At 34.7% G+C, this 16,438-nt stretch overlaps 1 protein-coding gene across 12 annotated transcripts in view; it reads right to left on the reverse strand.

Annotated features, from left to right (window-relative positions):
* YAP1 (Yes1 associated transcriptional regulator) overlaps nucleotides 1–16,438 on the reverse strand; it is a 100,439-nt gene that overhangs the window by 6,093 nt on the left and 77,908 nt on the right. For 3 of the 12 annotated variants that reach the window (XM_016133997.2, XM_036221926.1, XM_016133996.2), the window contains 3 exons: nucleotides 14,180–14,361; nucleotides 11,937–11,984; nucleotides 2,054–2,184 (listed from right to left, as the gene is read on the reverse strand). In XM_016133997.2, the coding sequence (XP_015989483.1) occupies nucleotides 2,054–2,184; nucleotides 11,937–11,984; nucleotides 14,180–14,361 (361 nt within the window). Of the gene's footprint in view, nucleotides 1–2,053; nucleotides 2,185–11,936; nucleotides 11,985–14,167; nucleotides 14,362–16,438 lie in introns of all 12 variants that reach the window. The other 9 variants (XM_036221925.1, XM_016133995.2, XM_016133993.2 and 6 more) reach the window with 3 other exon arrangements.

The following is a 16,438-nucleotide window of genomic DNA, read 5'->3' on the forward strand; positions in this document are numbered from 1 at the left end:
TATAGGAATCCTTAAGAGTTCCAGAGGAAAGAGTAATTAAAAAAAAAAAAAAAAAAGCTATAAGGCTCACACCTTGAGAAAAACATAAAAACATGAACCAAGACAGATTTTTACTTTAGGCTAAATGAAGTTTCCCAGATTTACATACAAGTATGGTAAATATCCCCAGAACATTACTTTCATAAAAATAGAACACTGCAGATGCCGGCTGGCATTGACTATAAAATTTGAGGTTCTACTAATTCTAGAAAATTTCATGGCAAAGTGTGAAACAAAGCAATTGTTCAAGGGTCTGGCCATGATGTGAACTTTAACTTTTCTCACAGCTTGGACATTTAAGTAGCTGTTTAGCTTACACAAAAGTTAAAACAGAAGAAACTACTAACAACAGTTGCTCAAGGTCGAAAGCTCAGTCCCTTAAATTTCTTCCCTAAATTACTTAATGCATCTGCTTTGTTCTTCCTCCCCCTCACTCTGTATAATACTGCAACCAATAGTTTACTCTAATGCTTCTGTCACATTTTGGCAAGATTCAAAAGCCTCACACAGATCCACGAAAACACAATTTTGCCTCTGAGACCATTTGTATACAATGCGGCCACATAGGAGGCGGCCTCAGGATGTGGTTTGTTTTTATTTTGCCTGCCCTGATCTGAGACAAGGGCCTGGTCCTAGCTATCATTCTATTCTCACTGTAAGCACGGGGCACACACCAGACACTCAAGACTAGTACAGAATAGCTGAATTTACCCAGTTGTGCAGAGTTCTTTCTAAGCCACAGGGGAAGCACATGGGCATTCCTCGGGACAGAGTTCACAGAGTCATTTCCCTGACTAAGGACTGCTCCCTGCAGAACTCCACTGCCTGCAGCCCCGCTCATTCAATAAATGTTCACTGAACATTGCTATTACAGCATCAGACCAGGATCTGAGGATAGAGAGGTTAAAAACAACAACTGATGTTTTTTGCAAGGCTCACACCTTCAAAGGAGAGATGAACAAATACATTAATGAATCATACAAGGGCTATTGCAAGCACAGTGCTTTTAGAACACAGAAGGGAGCTTAAATGTACTGTGGGAAGGTTTTGTGGAGGGAGATATCCGAGCTGGCCTTGAAGGCTCTCAGAGTAAAAGGGAGATAAAGAGATGTTGCACCACTGCTAAGAGTCAACCCTGTGGCAAGTTAAGGAAACAAGGTTTAGAGCTTAAAAAATATGTATAAGTTGAATAAAAGGCAATGGAAGAAACCATCAAGTTTTTGAATAGAGAAATGTTATAGTTAATGTGTTTTAGAAACTGGGGGCACTACAGAGAGTAGGCATAGAATTCTTCCTTTAGATTAATAAACACAGATGATCTGTTACTCTGTGATCTTTACCAGAAAACAGTATTTCAAACTACAGCCCAGCTTTCATTAAAATTTTAAGAAAGAATCCACCATTTTTCTAAATGGTCTCATTTTATCCTTGGATCAATATGGGCCTTCAATAGATGGGTAATGAAATTATATTGATTTGAAATTTTCCTTGTGAAAAAAAAAAAGGTTCGGTGGCTATGATCTTTCCTAATTAACTTCAGTTTAAGTTCAGAAATATAACCTTGTATAAAAACACTAAATATTTGGCAGAAATTTAAATTGTATGTATCAGAAGAGTAAATTTTGTTTTTCTTAAGATCATGAAGTTTTCAGTTCAATTGGTAAGAACTGAACGGGCAGTAGAATGGTTTTCCTAAACCAACGTACCTTTAAATACTTTAAAGGTATTCACAAGTTTCTTCCTGATTCTGTAATTTTAAGTGATAGTATAGGCAGAAGCAAACATGTGACTTAGAATTAAATGTCCCCTTCTACAAGTCTGAATAGCTTACTTCCTCTCACAGGAGCCAGCTTTTAGTCCTCAAGTTTTATTGTACTTGCCATTTACAGAGAGATTCCTTTACAACTATGGTTTTTGACCCAAACAGATGTTTAAACAGATTATAAGTACTAAGGAGAATAATCTCAAAGCTATGATCTTTTTTAGATATTGGTCAGTAGCAACTCTCACCAACCTGTTCAGAAAGGGATCCGAGCTATTGGTCGTCATTGTTCTCAATTCCTGAGACATCCCAGGAGAAGATACTGGATTTTGAGTCCCACCATCCTGCTCTAGTGTTGGTAACTGGCTTCGGAGAGCTAATTCCTAGAAAAAATAAACACAAACAGAATCAGTATACTGAGTTACAATTTTATTGTTAGGTTTAAAGAAATGAACATTAGAGAAACCATGTGCACGTAAAGTTAAATATTAACATCTATTTTAAAGTTAACAAGTTTCCCAGTGAGAAAAAAAACTAGTTCAACTGAACGTAACTTATATAAATTGAGAGTTTATCTAGTCTTATTAACTTCAAAACATATATACTTTATTATTGAATATCATTTTATTTTCCTTACTTTGGCAGACACTCCCAAATCCCTTCTTTGGGGTAGAACGGCAACTCTGGTCTTTTAAAAGAGACGCCTAAAGTTTATTTTTACTCACCAACCCTCATATGGTTTTATATGTTCTGCACTAGTAATGAACATTTGATGATTTATTATAAGACAACAATTCCCCCTACCTTCTTATATTATTTTTTATACTTTGCTATTAAGTATCTCATTTTAACTTCAGGTTTTTCTATCATGAGCTATCTTCAGGAGCATCCACCAATTTCTCAGCAGGATTCTATCTGGAAACCTGAGCAAAAGCTGTGGGTCACTACTATTACCCTGACAGTTCCAGAAAGCCTGCCTCAACAGGCCTCTGAATACCATAGCCTGGGATCTTGAGACTGGTTTATCTTCCTCTGGCCAACACTTTAACACCTTTATTACTACTATGCCCTTTTTCTCACCTTTTCATCCATTTACTGTTCCCTTCTCTAAGAATGTCCATTTTGCCTCCCAAGCTCTTATAAAATACATCTCTGCTAAAAAGTCAGCTTCTCCTCCCTTGACTTTTTTTTGTTTGACATGATGCTATAACTTTTTATACATTGTTATGTGAATGATTCACTCAACCTGAAAGCTCCTTGACCTCCTGGATTCCAATGATCTTCATCTCCACCTACCAAAATCATCCGCTTGCACAGCAAAGGCCTTGTTATTTAAAACAAAACCTATCTCTAGAATCTTTGACCATGTTTGGGACAATGACTGGGGTTTCACTTCACTGCAACGGTATCCATCACCGGGAACTGTCAACATCCAGGCACAGAATCTGTATAATAATCTATCACTGAAATTCCTAGATCTCTAAATTTTAATGACACTGACCACTTTGCTATTATTCAGTCATTAACTGCACTCGCTTAGTAACACCCTGGAACTAAGTAAAATTTCTTCCCCGGAAATCTAAATGCATTCAGCCCACTTTCTGGGATCACAATTTTTCTGTTCGCCCAGTTCCTGCATGATGTCACTCTCACTCTACCATCTCTCCAACCTCAGGACTCCAGTTACTTCTCTCTCTTACTATTCCAATCTATTGGCTCCCTTTTAGTTTCTTTCCCTTTTTCCTATTTTTTTTTTGAATTGAGGTATAACTGACAATATGACATTAGTTTCAGGTGTATAACATAATGATTCGATATTTGTGTACGTTGTGAAATGATCACTGCAGTAAGTCTTGTTACTAGCCATCCCCATACGGTTACAAATATAGACTTTTTTCTTCTTATGAGGACTTACAAGATTTACTTAACCACTTTCGAATATGTAATAAAGTATTATTAACAAAAGTCACCAAACTGTCATTACATCCCATGACTTACTTTGTAATTGGAATTTTGTACCCTTTGACACCCTTTCACACATTTAATCCACCCCCATCTCTCCCCCACTCTGGCAACTACCAGTCTGTTCTCTATAAGCTTGGTTTCCTGCCCCGCCCCCCCGCCAGTGGTTGGCTTTCTCTGACTCATTTTATTTAGTGTAATGCCCTCAAAGTCCATCCATGTTGTATATGGCAAGATTCCATTCTTTTTTATGCACGACAGTATCACATTGTGCATATATACCACATCTTCTTTATCCATGGATGGACACTTAGGTTGTTTCCATATCTTGGCTATTATAGATTATGCTGCAATGAACAGCATTAGTGTTTCGAATAAGTGTTTTTACTTTCTTTGGATAAATACCCAGAAGTAGAACTGCTGGATCATATATGATAGTTATATTTTTAGTTTTTTGAGAAGACTCCATACTGTTTCCTACAGTGGTTGTGACAATTTACATTCCCATCAACAGTGTACAAGGGTTCCTTTTTCTCCACATCCTTGTCGACACTTATTTCTTGAGGCCGTGAGGCACAATTTTCTGGCTCCTCCTGCCATCCCTTCCTGCTCCCCACAAAGCTTTCTTCACACACACTAATCTTTGAAACTTTTCTTCCAGTTTCAGAAAATGAGGTTCCTGTCCTCCTGTTAAAAAGGCTAACCCACTCTCTCAGTAGCTTCAGGGGATCCATTTTATTTGTTTTCTCTCTATCTTCTCTCTGACTCCTCCCATTCTCATCTTGCGAAGTGAAAAGTGACTTTAAAACAATGATAGTGCACTCCCTTTAGGTCTGTAGTATAATATGTCGTCTCTTAGTACATCTTTCCATATGCTCTTCTTGACTAGATCACTTTTCTTCTCCATTTAAGACTTTCTCTAGGTAACTCTCCATGATGATCCCATCTCTATCTTTGGACTGGAGAGAAAGATGTTATGTCTTTAACACCCTAGCACATATATGTAAAATGACATTAGTAGTTATCACATCATATTTTAATTATTTATTTCTTCTCTGTCCCTTAAGGGCACACTGAATGAATGGACTACTTTGGAGTGTAAAACAATAATATCTAATACTGTTAAGAATTTATGTTGCTATTGAAATAAGAATATAAATAGCAATAAATTTCAGAATGAATAAAATAGGCTCTGAATGAGGCTGATAGCTAGAGGTCTGTGAAGAAACTACAGGTCTTTCAAATATAGAAGTGATTTGTGAATATCCTGAAAAGAGCCCCAATTGTTTTCTAGCAAAGAAGGCATGTTCTTGTTTGTGTACCGAGTTCTGAACTCCTTGCAGCACAAAGCAAGTACATGCCATGACACTAACCAATAAATTGCTATTTAGCTGTAATTTTCATACTGTTTTTACAACTTTTTATTTTACCCTTTTTAATAAAATTCCCATTTTTTTTTCAGATTGTTTTATGAGATTAAAGCTGTCATGTGTACCTCTCTGAGTTTTTGCTATTTTCAATTTTGTCACTTGGCCTGTTCCAAGCTGTCTAACTTCTACTTTTTGCTGCCTTAAACAACTGAATTTCTACTGTCAAAAATACTGCAGAACCAACTATCCACATTTACAAAGAAAGGTAATTTAGAGACGTGAATAAGAAGGAAAATTATTTCAAGTTGCTAAGAAAGTATCCTATCCCCGAAGGGCTATGGAACACATTTTTCATTAAATTCATATCTGAGCCATGACTGAGAGTAACTAACCTAGGTCCTATTTTAAATTGAACTTGAAAGGCTCAAGAAAAAAAAATGCCACTTTATTTACTGGTGATGGTAAGAGGGTGGCAGCATTATTAATCAAACAGGGAAGAATGTGGCATGAAAACAAATATAATGTGATAAGGCCAATGATACAAACAACATACAAATTATAGACACCATATTCAAGGTACGAAGGTTCAACTCACTTTTAAAATTTCCAGTTACAGCAAAATGAAGTGTTGATTAGATGCCCTAAGTAAATTTTGAACAACTTTTCTGAGATATATGATATATAATAACTTACACATATTATCCAAAAATGGATACATTCTTAAATAGCTCAGTACTTGCTAAAGACAAAATTGCTTTATGTAATTAAAGTTGACTTGGTAGCCCCCCTCCAAGTCATTAATTCCTATGTTAATATTTTCACCTACTGTAAACATAACTTATTTCACTGGGTTTAATAAGGAAGATGAAACCCATCTGTTGCTATTTTAAAGAAAGTATCAAAAATAGGAGAGAGAGACTTTGTTCAGGTAGGAAAACCACCTAACATTTTCCCCTCCTTACCCTATTTATGACTTTGGAATTCAACTGAATATAAAAAGAAGTAACTTCTACTTCTCACATAAACACACACGTATGCATGCATACGCCCATTCGGACATAGTTTTAAGGCAGCAGATCTTAGAAGTAAATGGAAATTTGTGGCAGTGTCCTGCTCCACTGCTGCACCTAGTCAGATTCTGAAGGAGACTGAAAATGGAGTCAAAGCTGAGAGTTCCTCCCTAATGCTGTCCAGCTACCAGTGAGGAACAGTTAAATCGTGGGCTTTCATTGTGAATAAGCTTTATAATTCCTTACATTTTTAGCCAAGGATTGTAAATGTGAAAGTGAATACACATATAAAATTAAGAATTTCAGAAGTAAAATATTGAAAATTTGTTTAAGCTGTTATAGGCTAGTGACTTCAGATGTTATTTTAATACAGAAAGTATGAAGTGACATTACATAATAATCTGAATTTTTTTTATCAAAAATGTATTTCATATACTTTCTCCATTATATGCATTTAAAAGTAAGCCTGTATCTATCTATCTATCTATCTATCTATCTATCTATCTATCTATCTATCTATCATCTATCATGTGTGTATTTAGAATAAGCCTATTCTAGTGCAATAAATTTTATCAAAACGCTTTGGATAAACAGGAACATTATTTTGTCATTGGGTAAATCTGGCATAGCTGTTTTAAAAATAAGCCTTGGGACATAACTGGATTATCTACAAAAACTGATTTCAGTTGAAACATTTCATGTTGAAAGTTACATCTATCTCTAAGGAGTTTTTTATCCTGAACAAATGCCTAAAATTAGAATACTGAGCTAAAAATATAAGTTCGTTAAGCGTCTCTTTTCCCAAAGGTAGCCAGAAAAAATAGTTTGACAGACTTTCAAAAATGGAGATGCAAGTTGATAGAAAATTCAGCCAAAATTTAATCATGCTTCTGTATTTGAAAAGGTCAAATAGTTCTTTTGCAGTAGTAGTTGACTTTTTCTAAATGAAACAAATATTTTTAGCTTATTTTCTTCTGTAATAATACAAAAATGTGGTTGCTTTTCCCATTGAGCTTGTAAATCTTAGCTAATCTGGGACACACTGAGTCAGAGCTATCTGCACCATAAATGAAACCCAGTCCCAGCTGGGTCTGGAGGGAACTTTCCAGGATGGTTTATAAAGGAAAAAACACGTTTGCTTGCTTTATATGGTGGACTTTAAGCTACCAGCCCTTTTTTATATTTCTCTCCTTTCATTTAAATAGCAGTATTATTTCCCATAGCATAAAGAGACACTTCAATGCATAACCGGTAAAGTATTTTGACCCTACATAAAATGGATGGTTTGGGTTCATATCATTTAGAAAAATAAGGAGAAAAGCAGAAGGAGTCCATAGTCTAGGAACATTTAGAACATTTCTAGTTATTAAGTCCTTAGGTATCCAAGAGAAATGAAAGCACTTGTATACACAGTCATGTAATTTAGAAACAACTCAAATGTCTATCAACAGGCAAATAGATAAAATAAATGCAGTATATTCCTATTACAGACTATTAGTTAGCAATAAAAAGGAATGAACTATAGATACAACATGAATGAATCTCAAAACAATCTTACTAGCTGAAAAAGTTATGAATCTATTTACAGAAAATTTTTAAAAATATAAAGTCAACTTTACTTTCTTAAAGTAATTCTGTCTTTAACAAATGGGCTATGTAAGAGTATACCCATTTTTGAATAATATATGGCACATAAATGAAGGTACCCACCCCTCTGCCCCCGGGTGATCAAAAGGAAGGTTAGTTTTGTAAACTAGAAATCCAAATTTAGAAATGGAGAATAACTCTAAAAATATACATTTTATAAACAGTTTGTCTTAGTGACAGAAGTTTATGTGACAATTCCAAAAATAGGGGGCAAAAAGCCATTTCTTTCAACTATTCAAGATAGGCCTTGTCATGCCCCATTTTCCACCATAGCTTTAAACGGTCACAAATATTTCGCTATGTCTGAAATTACTAAAATATTTAGCCGCTGTTTATAACACTTTTTGTTTTTCAATGTTTGTGCCATTTACAAAGTAGCTTCAACTTCAGAAACATTTTTGACTAAAAAAATGTGTATACATGAATTTGGGGGATAGTTATGATAACTATATGATGATCCTAAGCTCTGGTAAGTGATATCTAAAGTAGATTTGCAGTTTGGTGTTCCCAGCATTATCCTGAGATGCAACAGTCTTTCTGACGGATTTCTGGAATTAGGTCTTGTGTAATCTGTATTACTTAATTATGGTCTCAATTAAAGTAATAAAAGTTATTATAGTAGTCTTCAAATTATGGTGACCTTAATAAAAAAAAAAATGAAAACCTATTAGAGTATTCAGGGTGCAAGACTTAATTTCCTCTGTCCCTTTTACACAAACATTTCAATGTGCCCATTAAAATTAAAAACGTAAAATATTCACAGGAAAATACCTAAATGAATCTATGGTTTATATTCAATATTGGAAAAAGCGTTAATTGGATTCTGAAACAGCTTTTTCAGTATCTACTATCAAGAAAGACAGCTGGAGGGAAAAAAAAGAGCCAAATTCTTTGCTATTATTAAATTCAGGGGAAAAAAGGATGGATGGCAATTTTTTCACATGGCTAACAGTGGTATTATTTTGTTCCATGTGACAAAAATTATGGATAGCTGAACCTCTTTACCATTATGGGGTAATGGCATAGTACAGTATCCTCAACAAAAATACTGTGGGGGTTTTATTACTCATTAAACCAGTGACTGACCCTGATGTGTATTTCTTATTACCCATAAGAAATGGCAATTACGTAATATTCATTAGTTGCAAAATACTGATAACTGTAATTTCCATGAAGATTAAAGCAATTATTTGCTCAGAATAAAAGGTATCTATATACAGCAGTCTTATTTTTATTTTCTGGGGAGTTTCAAAAATTATGATGAGGCCACTGGGGGATGAGTTTTGACCTAGATCAAAGGAAATGGAGACTTTTAATTGGTAAGAGGAAAGTAAAGCTCATGAGCAGAATCACGGCAGTAAGACAGAAGAGTGTGCATTCAACAGAAGGAAGAGTATATAGGCTTGACTAAAGAGAGAAGGCTACTGACCACAGATCATAAGCCAGGTTGCAAAGTTTAGTCTTAATCTCATTAGGGAAGCACAGGTTTTAAGAACCACGTTCTTCAGCACAAGGAGGTAAAAACATTTACACTCAAGGCAAACTATCTTTCCTCAAGTTGTCTGTTTCAAAAGGCCTTGAAACAGAAGCTGGGATGCATTCCCGATCCACTCTCTCAAAATGTCTCTCATTTACAAAGGAGCATTTGATGTATTAGAAAGAGAAATATCTAGAGAATTAAGCATTACATGCCCAATCTCACAGAGTAAAGATGATGTTCACAGTTTGAGTTTTTTTTCTAATAGAAATTGCTTTTGAAACATGAAAATAGTGAATAGTTAAAATGAAATTAAAAATTTAAAGCTCTACAAGATCAAGTTTTTCCAAAATTCTGTGAACAAACCTTAACAAATTAAGGTGATGATTTCCATCTTTAAGAGGATATACTAATACTTCTTAAGTTGTCTTAATTTTTCAGAATTTTTAATTAACCTTACCTGTACTCACATTAGTTTATATGACTGGAGAATTCTACAATATAGCCATGTTTTGTTAATACTATTTGAAAGTTCTTAAAGATAGCTTTTGAAATGAGTGATTTGTAAACATTCTGAAGTTTGGTACTTTCCCACATATGAAGTATAGAATTATATATCAAAGCATACGAGGTATAGAAGTATATAAAATAATGACAGTGATTTCACATTGCTTGTTAACTCTTCCATACTAATATCCATTAGAAAAGTAAAACAATAAACTTTGAACAACGGTGCCTGGCACTCAGATTTTGAATGGATCCATCCTCTTTTCACTATTATTCCTCTATAATGCTACGCTCTGCTCTTCGAGACTGGAAAGCTCTTACTGGTTATCTTAATTATCCTGGTAACCCTACTTAAAGCCATCTTCACTTAAATATGACCATCTTTGTGAAATCTTTCCTGACATCTCCCTTAAAGTCATTTAGAAAATATGTAGGCTGAGAAAAACACAAATGCTTTCTTTATACAAACACTACCAGATTCCATGCATCGTATCTGAGTTACTCCAAATTTAACCCTATACTGGAATTTCACACATTTATTGATGTTTTCACAATCATGCCAGGTAAATACATTGATACTAAAACTTATATAACAAACTAATACTTATTCTCCAGCATTTGCAAAGTTGATTAAAAAAAAAAAATCAAACCAACTATCTTTTATAGGTTTCTTGCTCTAGCTGAGGCAAATTTATGAAATTCTGCATTTTAAATACTATGTAAATTTAAACTTTATTACTTAAAAGGGTGACCTTTTCTAAAGTTTTTCTTCTAAAGTATCTAAGAACTCCTGACGACTATTTACACTTATACTCAAGTATGAAATAAAAACCTAGAAGTATGTAACCTATTTATTGAATTTAAGGTTCAATATCTCAGTAAGGAAAAACAACAATTTTAAAACACTTTCGGCATGGGAAACTTTTTGCTTGAACCTAAATCTCATTTTATTTCTGCTCCTATATTAGTTTCCACTTCATTATTCACAAGTGAAAGCCTTCTTTCAGACACACTTTAAAAGAAAAAGCAAGGAAAAAATGTCTTCACTGTATAAAGATCCAATGCTACGATGCTCTTCCCAGTCAAATATCAGTGGCCCTCATTACAAGAATGTCTGTGCTCTCTGCTTTAGCAAAGATGACTCTGAGTTATTCCTATACTGATCTATTGATTACAGGAGGCATTAACGAGGTAGATAGAGAAGAAAGTTTTTTCTCTCACAAAGTTAATTGGTCTCTATGAGGACTATATCTGACTCTGCTCCGATGGACAAGTTAACAGTATCCAAAATGAGTGAAATTCTGTCAACTCCCACTTCTAAAGCTGATGCTGATTCTAACACAATGAACTTATTTAGACTAGTGCAGAAGAGCTACGATAGTATGAGGTGTTTCATGGTTGATTCTGCCCACCTGCGAAAAGTGCAATGATCCCCTAGCAATTACTTCAAACCCTGTGAACTTTGAACACAGAGAATCTCTTTGGTTTCAAGAATGACTTTCTTCCTATGAGTCAGATAACTGCCTGTGTTAGAAAGAAAAACAGCCATAATTTTTTCCACCTAAGTAAGATGCTTTCACAAGCCAGTGTTCCCTGGGGTTCATCAGGGAGAAAAGCTGATAAATGCCAACAAAGAAACCTAAAACACTACCCAGGCAGATCCTTCTCTCATAGTAATTTTGATATTCTTCCTTTGGAATGTCCACTAGAAAGCATTTTTCCTTTCCTAACATTATCATTATGACTCTTAATAAAATTTCCTGAAGTAGCCTACCCAAGTAAATAATCTGTACTACCTTTGTTATTATTCAAATTATTAATTTGATACTTTTTAAAGTTATGCAAATAAAAATTAGGCAGACTTCAATGCCGATAGGATATACGATTGAGACATAATATATTTCAAATGTGGAATAAAAAAAAGACCTCCACGGAATCAAAATGAATACTAGCAAGCTCTCTGGGAGGATCGGGGAGGGAGCAGAGAGTGGAGACTTTCTGGAAGCAGCAATATTAACTTAAATATTTCAGTAGAAAGATAGTAAAGTTATACCCTAGGCTAATCTTCAGTGAGGACAGGCCCCTGGAGAACAAGTTTCTCTCTTTCCTAATATCTCTCTCTCTTTTTTTTTCCAAGGCTAAAACATCAGATAAGAGCCTACCTGACATTTTGGAGAATTTGCTGTGCTGGGATTGATATTCCGCATTGCCTAAGAGTAAAAAATAAGATGGATAAAAATTACTTTAAGCCACATAATTTGGCTGTGTAGGCTGACTTATAAACTGTATCCAGACATATCACCATAGCACAGAATTCCCAAGCTAGCCCAAGAAGCAGCAGACTTAGGAAGACAGGAGCCAATGGAGCCACCACGTAACAAACTGAAACCTCAGAAGCACTGCACAGCATTGAGGATAGGACAGCAAGACTTTAGGTGTCAGAACTTATATAATTTGATATTGGTCAGGTAGGTTCTTTGCTTCTGAGTATTAGATGAAGCAAGAAAAATATAATTTGATGTTGTAGTGATAAGAGAAACTGTCAACGGAAGAAATTCACACAGGAAGCCAAAAGACTTACGATATACTGAATTTATACTGATTGCTAATAAAAATCCTAAAAAAAAAAGACTATTAGTATAAGAATAGAGTAGGTCTGTCATTTCATTGTAAGAAAAGACAACACGATTGGTAGTAGAAAAGAAACAGTAAGAAGTTATCTTTAAAGGAAATGAACTATTCTGTCCAAGACCCATCACCCAGAGTAAGAGTGAGAATAAGATTTAGAAAAATTCTTTGGAAGAAAGAGTTTTATAAGTAGCAGCATTTTACCCACAAAACAACATAAAAAACACTAAAAACAAACCAGCCTGATCTATTGCATACAACAAAATGATGAATGGCCCTCTTCTAGACTTTATAAAAATAATCTTACAAATGGTAAGACTTTGACATTAGCAATTACATTATTTTTCTTAATAAAGTTCCTTGGTTTTGATAGTCTTCAATTTATATGTGAAATTAAGACTTGTATTTATTTAGACCATTTAGTAGCCACTAACAACAAAATAAAATGCATGCAATGAAAACAGGTTGTGTAAAACGTACTCTTAAAATTGTTTTATTTCTTCTAGTAGCTACATAATTATATTCTTGATGGTGCTACCTTGTTCTGATGATAAAGTTTTATTTAAACGAGAAAGCTTACCTTTATAGTAATTTGTCAGAAACTCAGCGATACAGTTAACTGGTTAATATGCTTCCTGTCCCTATCTTCTTAATGGAAGATGAAAAATTTCTTTCAAGACCACTTCCTGACATCGTATGCTGACAAACTTTCTTATTGTTATCGAAGCTCACTTTTTGTGCCAACCACGCTAGAATTACACTGTATCACTGTATCGGGATCATGCATTTCCATGAACACTTCAGGGAAACTTTGAAAATAGCACTTATAAAGTTTTACCTCATAAAAGCATCTACATCCTGTTAATAAAAATGTAGAGTACTATGATTTTTTTAATGCCTACATTTAGTATGCTATGATTTAGGTGAGGAAAAATAGTACAGATACATCTATTTAATGTTTGTAAACAGACTGTCTCTGAAAAAAAAAAATACAGGAAACTGATAGCTTTCATTTTCTGCACACTTTCAAAATTGTACCATGCTTTTATCATCTAAAAAAAACTTATATAACACTTAAAAAAATAGCTGTTTTGATAAGATCACATCAAAATATCTAAACTTAGACTTTACCACTCTCAAATAAGATAAAGTAAAAATCATTTTTTAGATGAGGGATTATCCATTCTTATGGAACATAAAGGCCAACAGTACTTTCTGAAAGAAAACTAATGGAAATGATCATAAAGGGACATAAAGGAAAATCGTCAAGATCTCTAATGTTAGGTTCTACCTTTCCTAACATGAAAAAACATCTATAAGCAGGTCATTTTAAGGCACTCTGGGATCTTCCAAACTTAGGATAACCTGTGTTATATTTTAAATAAAACATCTTAGAGCAGCAGTACTGAAACACATTTGTCACATAAGAAATATCATATTGGGGTAGTTGCCAAAATAATTCATTTAAAGTAAAAGATGTTTTCCCCAAGTGATGTCCCAGAGTTTCCTCCTTAGTGAAATCTTCAGAAATATAGTAATCTACAATTCTATGTACATTTGCTTCCTTTAATTTTTGTTTGGCTGCAATAACCATTTACATGTAAAAGCCCATATGGGTCAAAGGCCAGTCAAGAAACTAAGGACAGAGCTGTGTCATTCTAGTTTTAGAGAAACAACATTCCTCTTTAAGTAATAAAGGTTAAAATGAAATACACTCAACTTCATGTAGGAAAACAAACCCCCAAAAGTGGAAGGCTGGTCTAACCTGTGGCCTCACCTGCCGAAGCAGTTCTTGCTGCTTCAGTCGCAGTCTCTCTTTCTCCATCTGCAGTTGCTGCAGCCGCATCTGTTGCTGCTGGTTGGAGTTGCCACCACCCATGACTCCTCCCTGAGGGCTCTGGGGAGCCAGGGGTGGTGGCTGTTTCACTGGAGCACTTTGACTGATTCTCTGGTTCATGGCTGAAATGAAACAAAAGATCTGTCCTAAAAAAACTAGCAGAGGAAAAGGATATTTATTCAAAAGCAACTGGGGATATTCGATGTAGCCTTTTCTGCAGTAAAACTGGAAATAACCTAAAAATCCATCAATAGTAGTACAATGGTTATATTAACTTATGACTATTATTATCATCACTGTTCTTACAGGATTGCAAGGCAGTCACAATAGAAAAGAAACAAGAAATAGCTCTAAAATGCAACGAATGACATAGAAAAGTCTTAGAAATCTGAATTAAAAGCAAACTGCAGAACAGGGTACATATATATATAAAAAAGGAGAAATGTATATTACATGCATATCCAGAGAATATGAATTGAATAGCCAAGAGCAACTAACATCTGTTGGCTTTGGAGCTGGGAGACTGGGGGACTAAAGAGCTGAGTTGAAGAGAGATGTTTTTTTGTAACTTGAAGTCTAAATGATATGAATGCATTGCTTATTACACAACAGAAATATATATTAATTAAAAAATACATCTCCTAAAGAGAAACAAAGCATTCCGAACAGTAAAGCCCAATAAAATTATCAATCTTTAATATATCCTAAATACACACACACACACACACACACCCCTCTAATAAAGCAAGTAGATTAAAATGACCTGATGCATGCTCATAAAATAAGTCTACAAACATCTGGATGGCAGAGATGTGTCTCAATCGGAACCACTATATCCCCAATATAGGCCAGGTAGCCAGTTTTTTGGTTGAACCTACATTAATTACATCACTTGACAATTAGAATGTACTGGATTCTTGTACTAGTGAGTTTCTGTCACTGATACAACACTGATCAAACTGTAGATTGTGGTAACCTCCGTGATTGGATGGGAGCTTTATTATGTGAATGTTAAGAATGCTATATCTATCACCTTTTCAGACACATTTCAATTTTTTAAGGTGAAATTTCAGGTCATTATTTCTAAGTGTTTAATACATACTGACTAAAGAAAACCTCAGCTTCAGACAACCACAAACATTCAAGGAAGGAATAATACCAATCTTATACACCAAAGAAGAAATGTTTTACAATACTTTAATGAGGTCAGCATAACACTAATACCTTAACAAGGACATTAGAAGGAAAAATCACAAACCAATCTCCCATGAACCTTGCTACCAAAATCTGAAATAACATACCCTAACAGCTCTTGTGACTAATTGGCTTCCCAGCCACATAGCAAACTCCGTGTGATTTTTTTTCTGCTGTACCACAGAGACCACTTGGCCAACCCTTCTTGGAGACTTTTTGGTTTACTTAAGCAAAACTCCCCAGTCTTTCCCAGAGTCCACCATGTACACTAAGAACAAAGAGTCTTCTCTTAGGGCACACTACCTCAGCACTTTTTCATTTTGTCTCCTTACATTTCTCACCTGGCTGTAGTATTTTCTTTACAAATTTGTATACTCTCTTAGACTGGGGTGCCACAGGAGTGAGGAGAATATCCTAATCATGTATATATCTTCAGTTACTAGCAGAGTGCCTAGCACAAAGTTTGTGCTGGAAAAAAAACCTCACTAAAATGTTTCTAAGTTGAATATTCAATGAAGCAGAAATTTAACTATTTAAGATATGACAATATAGAAATTCTACCAATTTCCCCTCAGATTGACCAATGCTTCTATGAGGCCAGCATGACATCAGTATAGAACCAAAGATATTAGAAGAAAAAAAATTATAGACCAACCTCTCTGAATGCCATAGTTCAATTCGACCTCATTACTCATAAAGTTACCAATTTTTTGGTCATTTTTTGTTCTTAAGATGTTTCATTAGGTGAATAAAGTCAAATCACTGTGGTTAAAAGTCATCTGAAATAATTCCTCTGTGATTTGGCCATCAACTCAATATACAGGTTCACTTGCACATTTTGCTTTTGAATTTTAGAGATTTACTTTACTTCCTACAAATCATCCTCCTACTTGCAACAGGTAACTGGTAACTCTTACCAGATTTTTATTTATTTTATTTTAAACAATCTAGGCAAACATACAGATTTCTTTCTTAGATATATAGTATCATACTATAACTGGTAAC

Source organism: Rousettus aegyptiacus, unplaced genomic scaffold (genome assembly GCF_014176215.1).
Source record: "Rousettus aegyptiacus isolate mRouAeg1 unplaced genomic scaffold, mRouAeg1.p scaffold_m13_p_5, whole genome shotgun sequence".
In the NCBI taxonomy this organism is placed as follows: domain Eukaryota; kingdom Metazoa; phylum Chordata; class Mammalia; order Chiroptera; family Pteropodidae; genus Rousettus; species Rousettus aegyptiacus.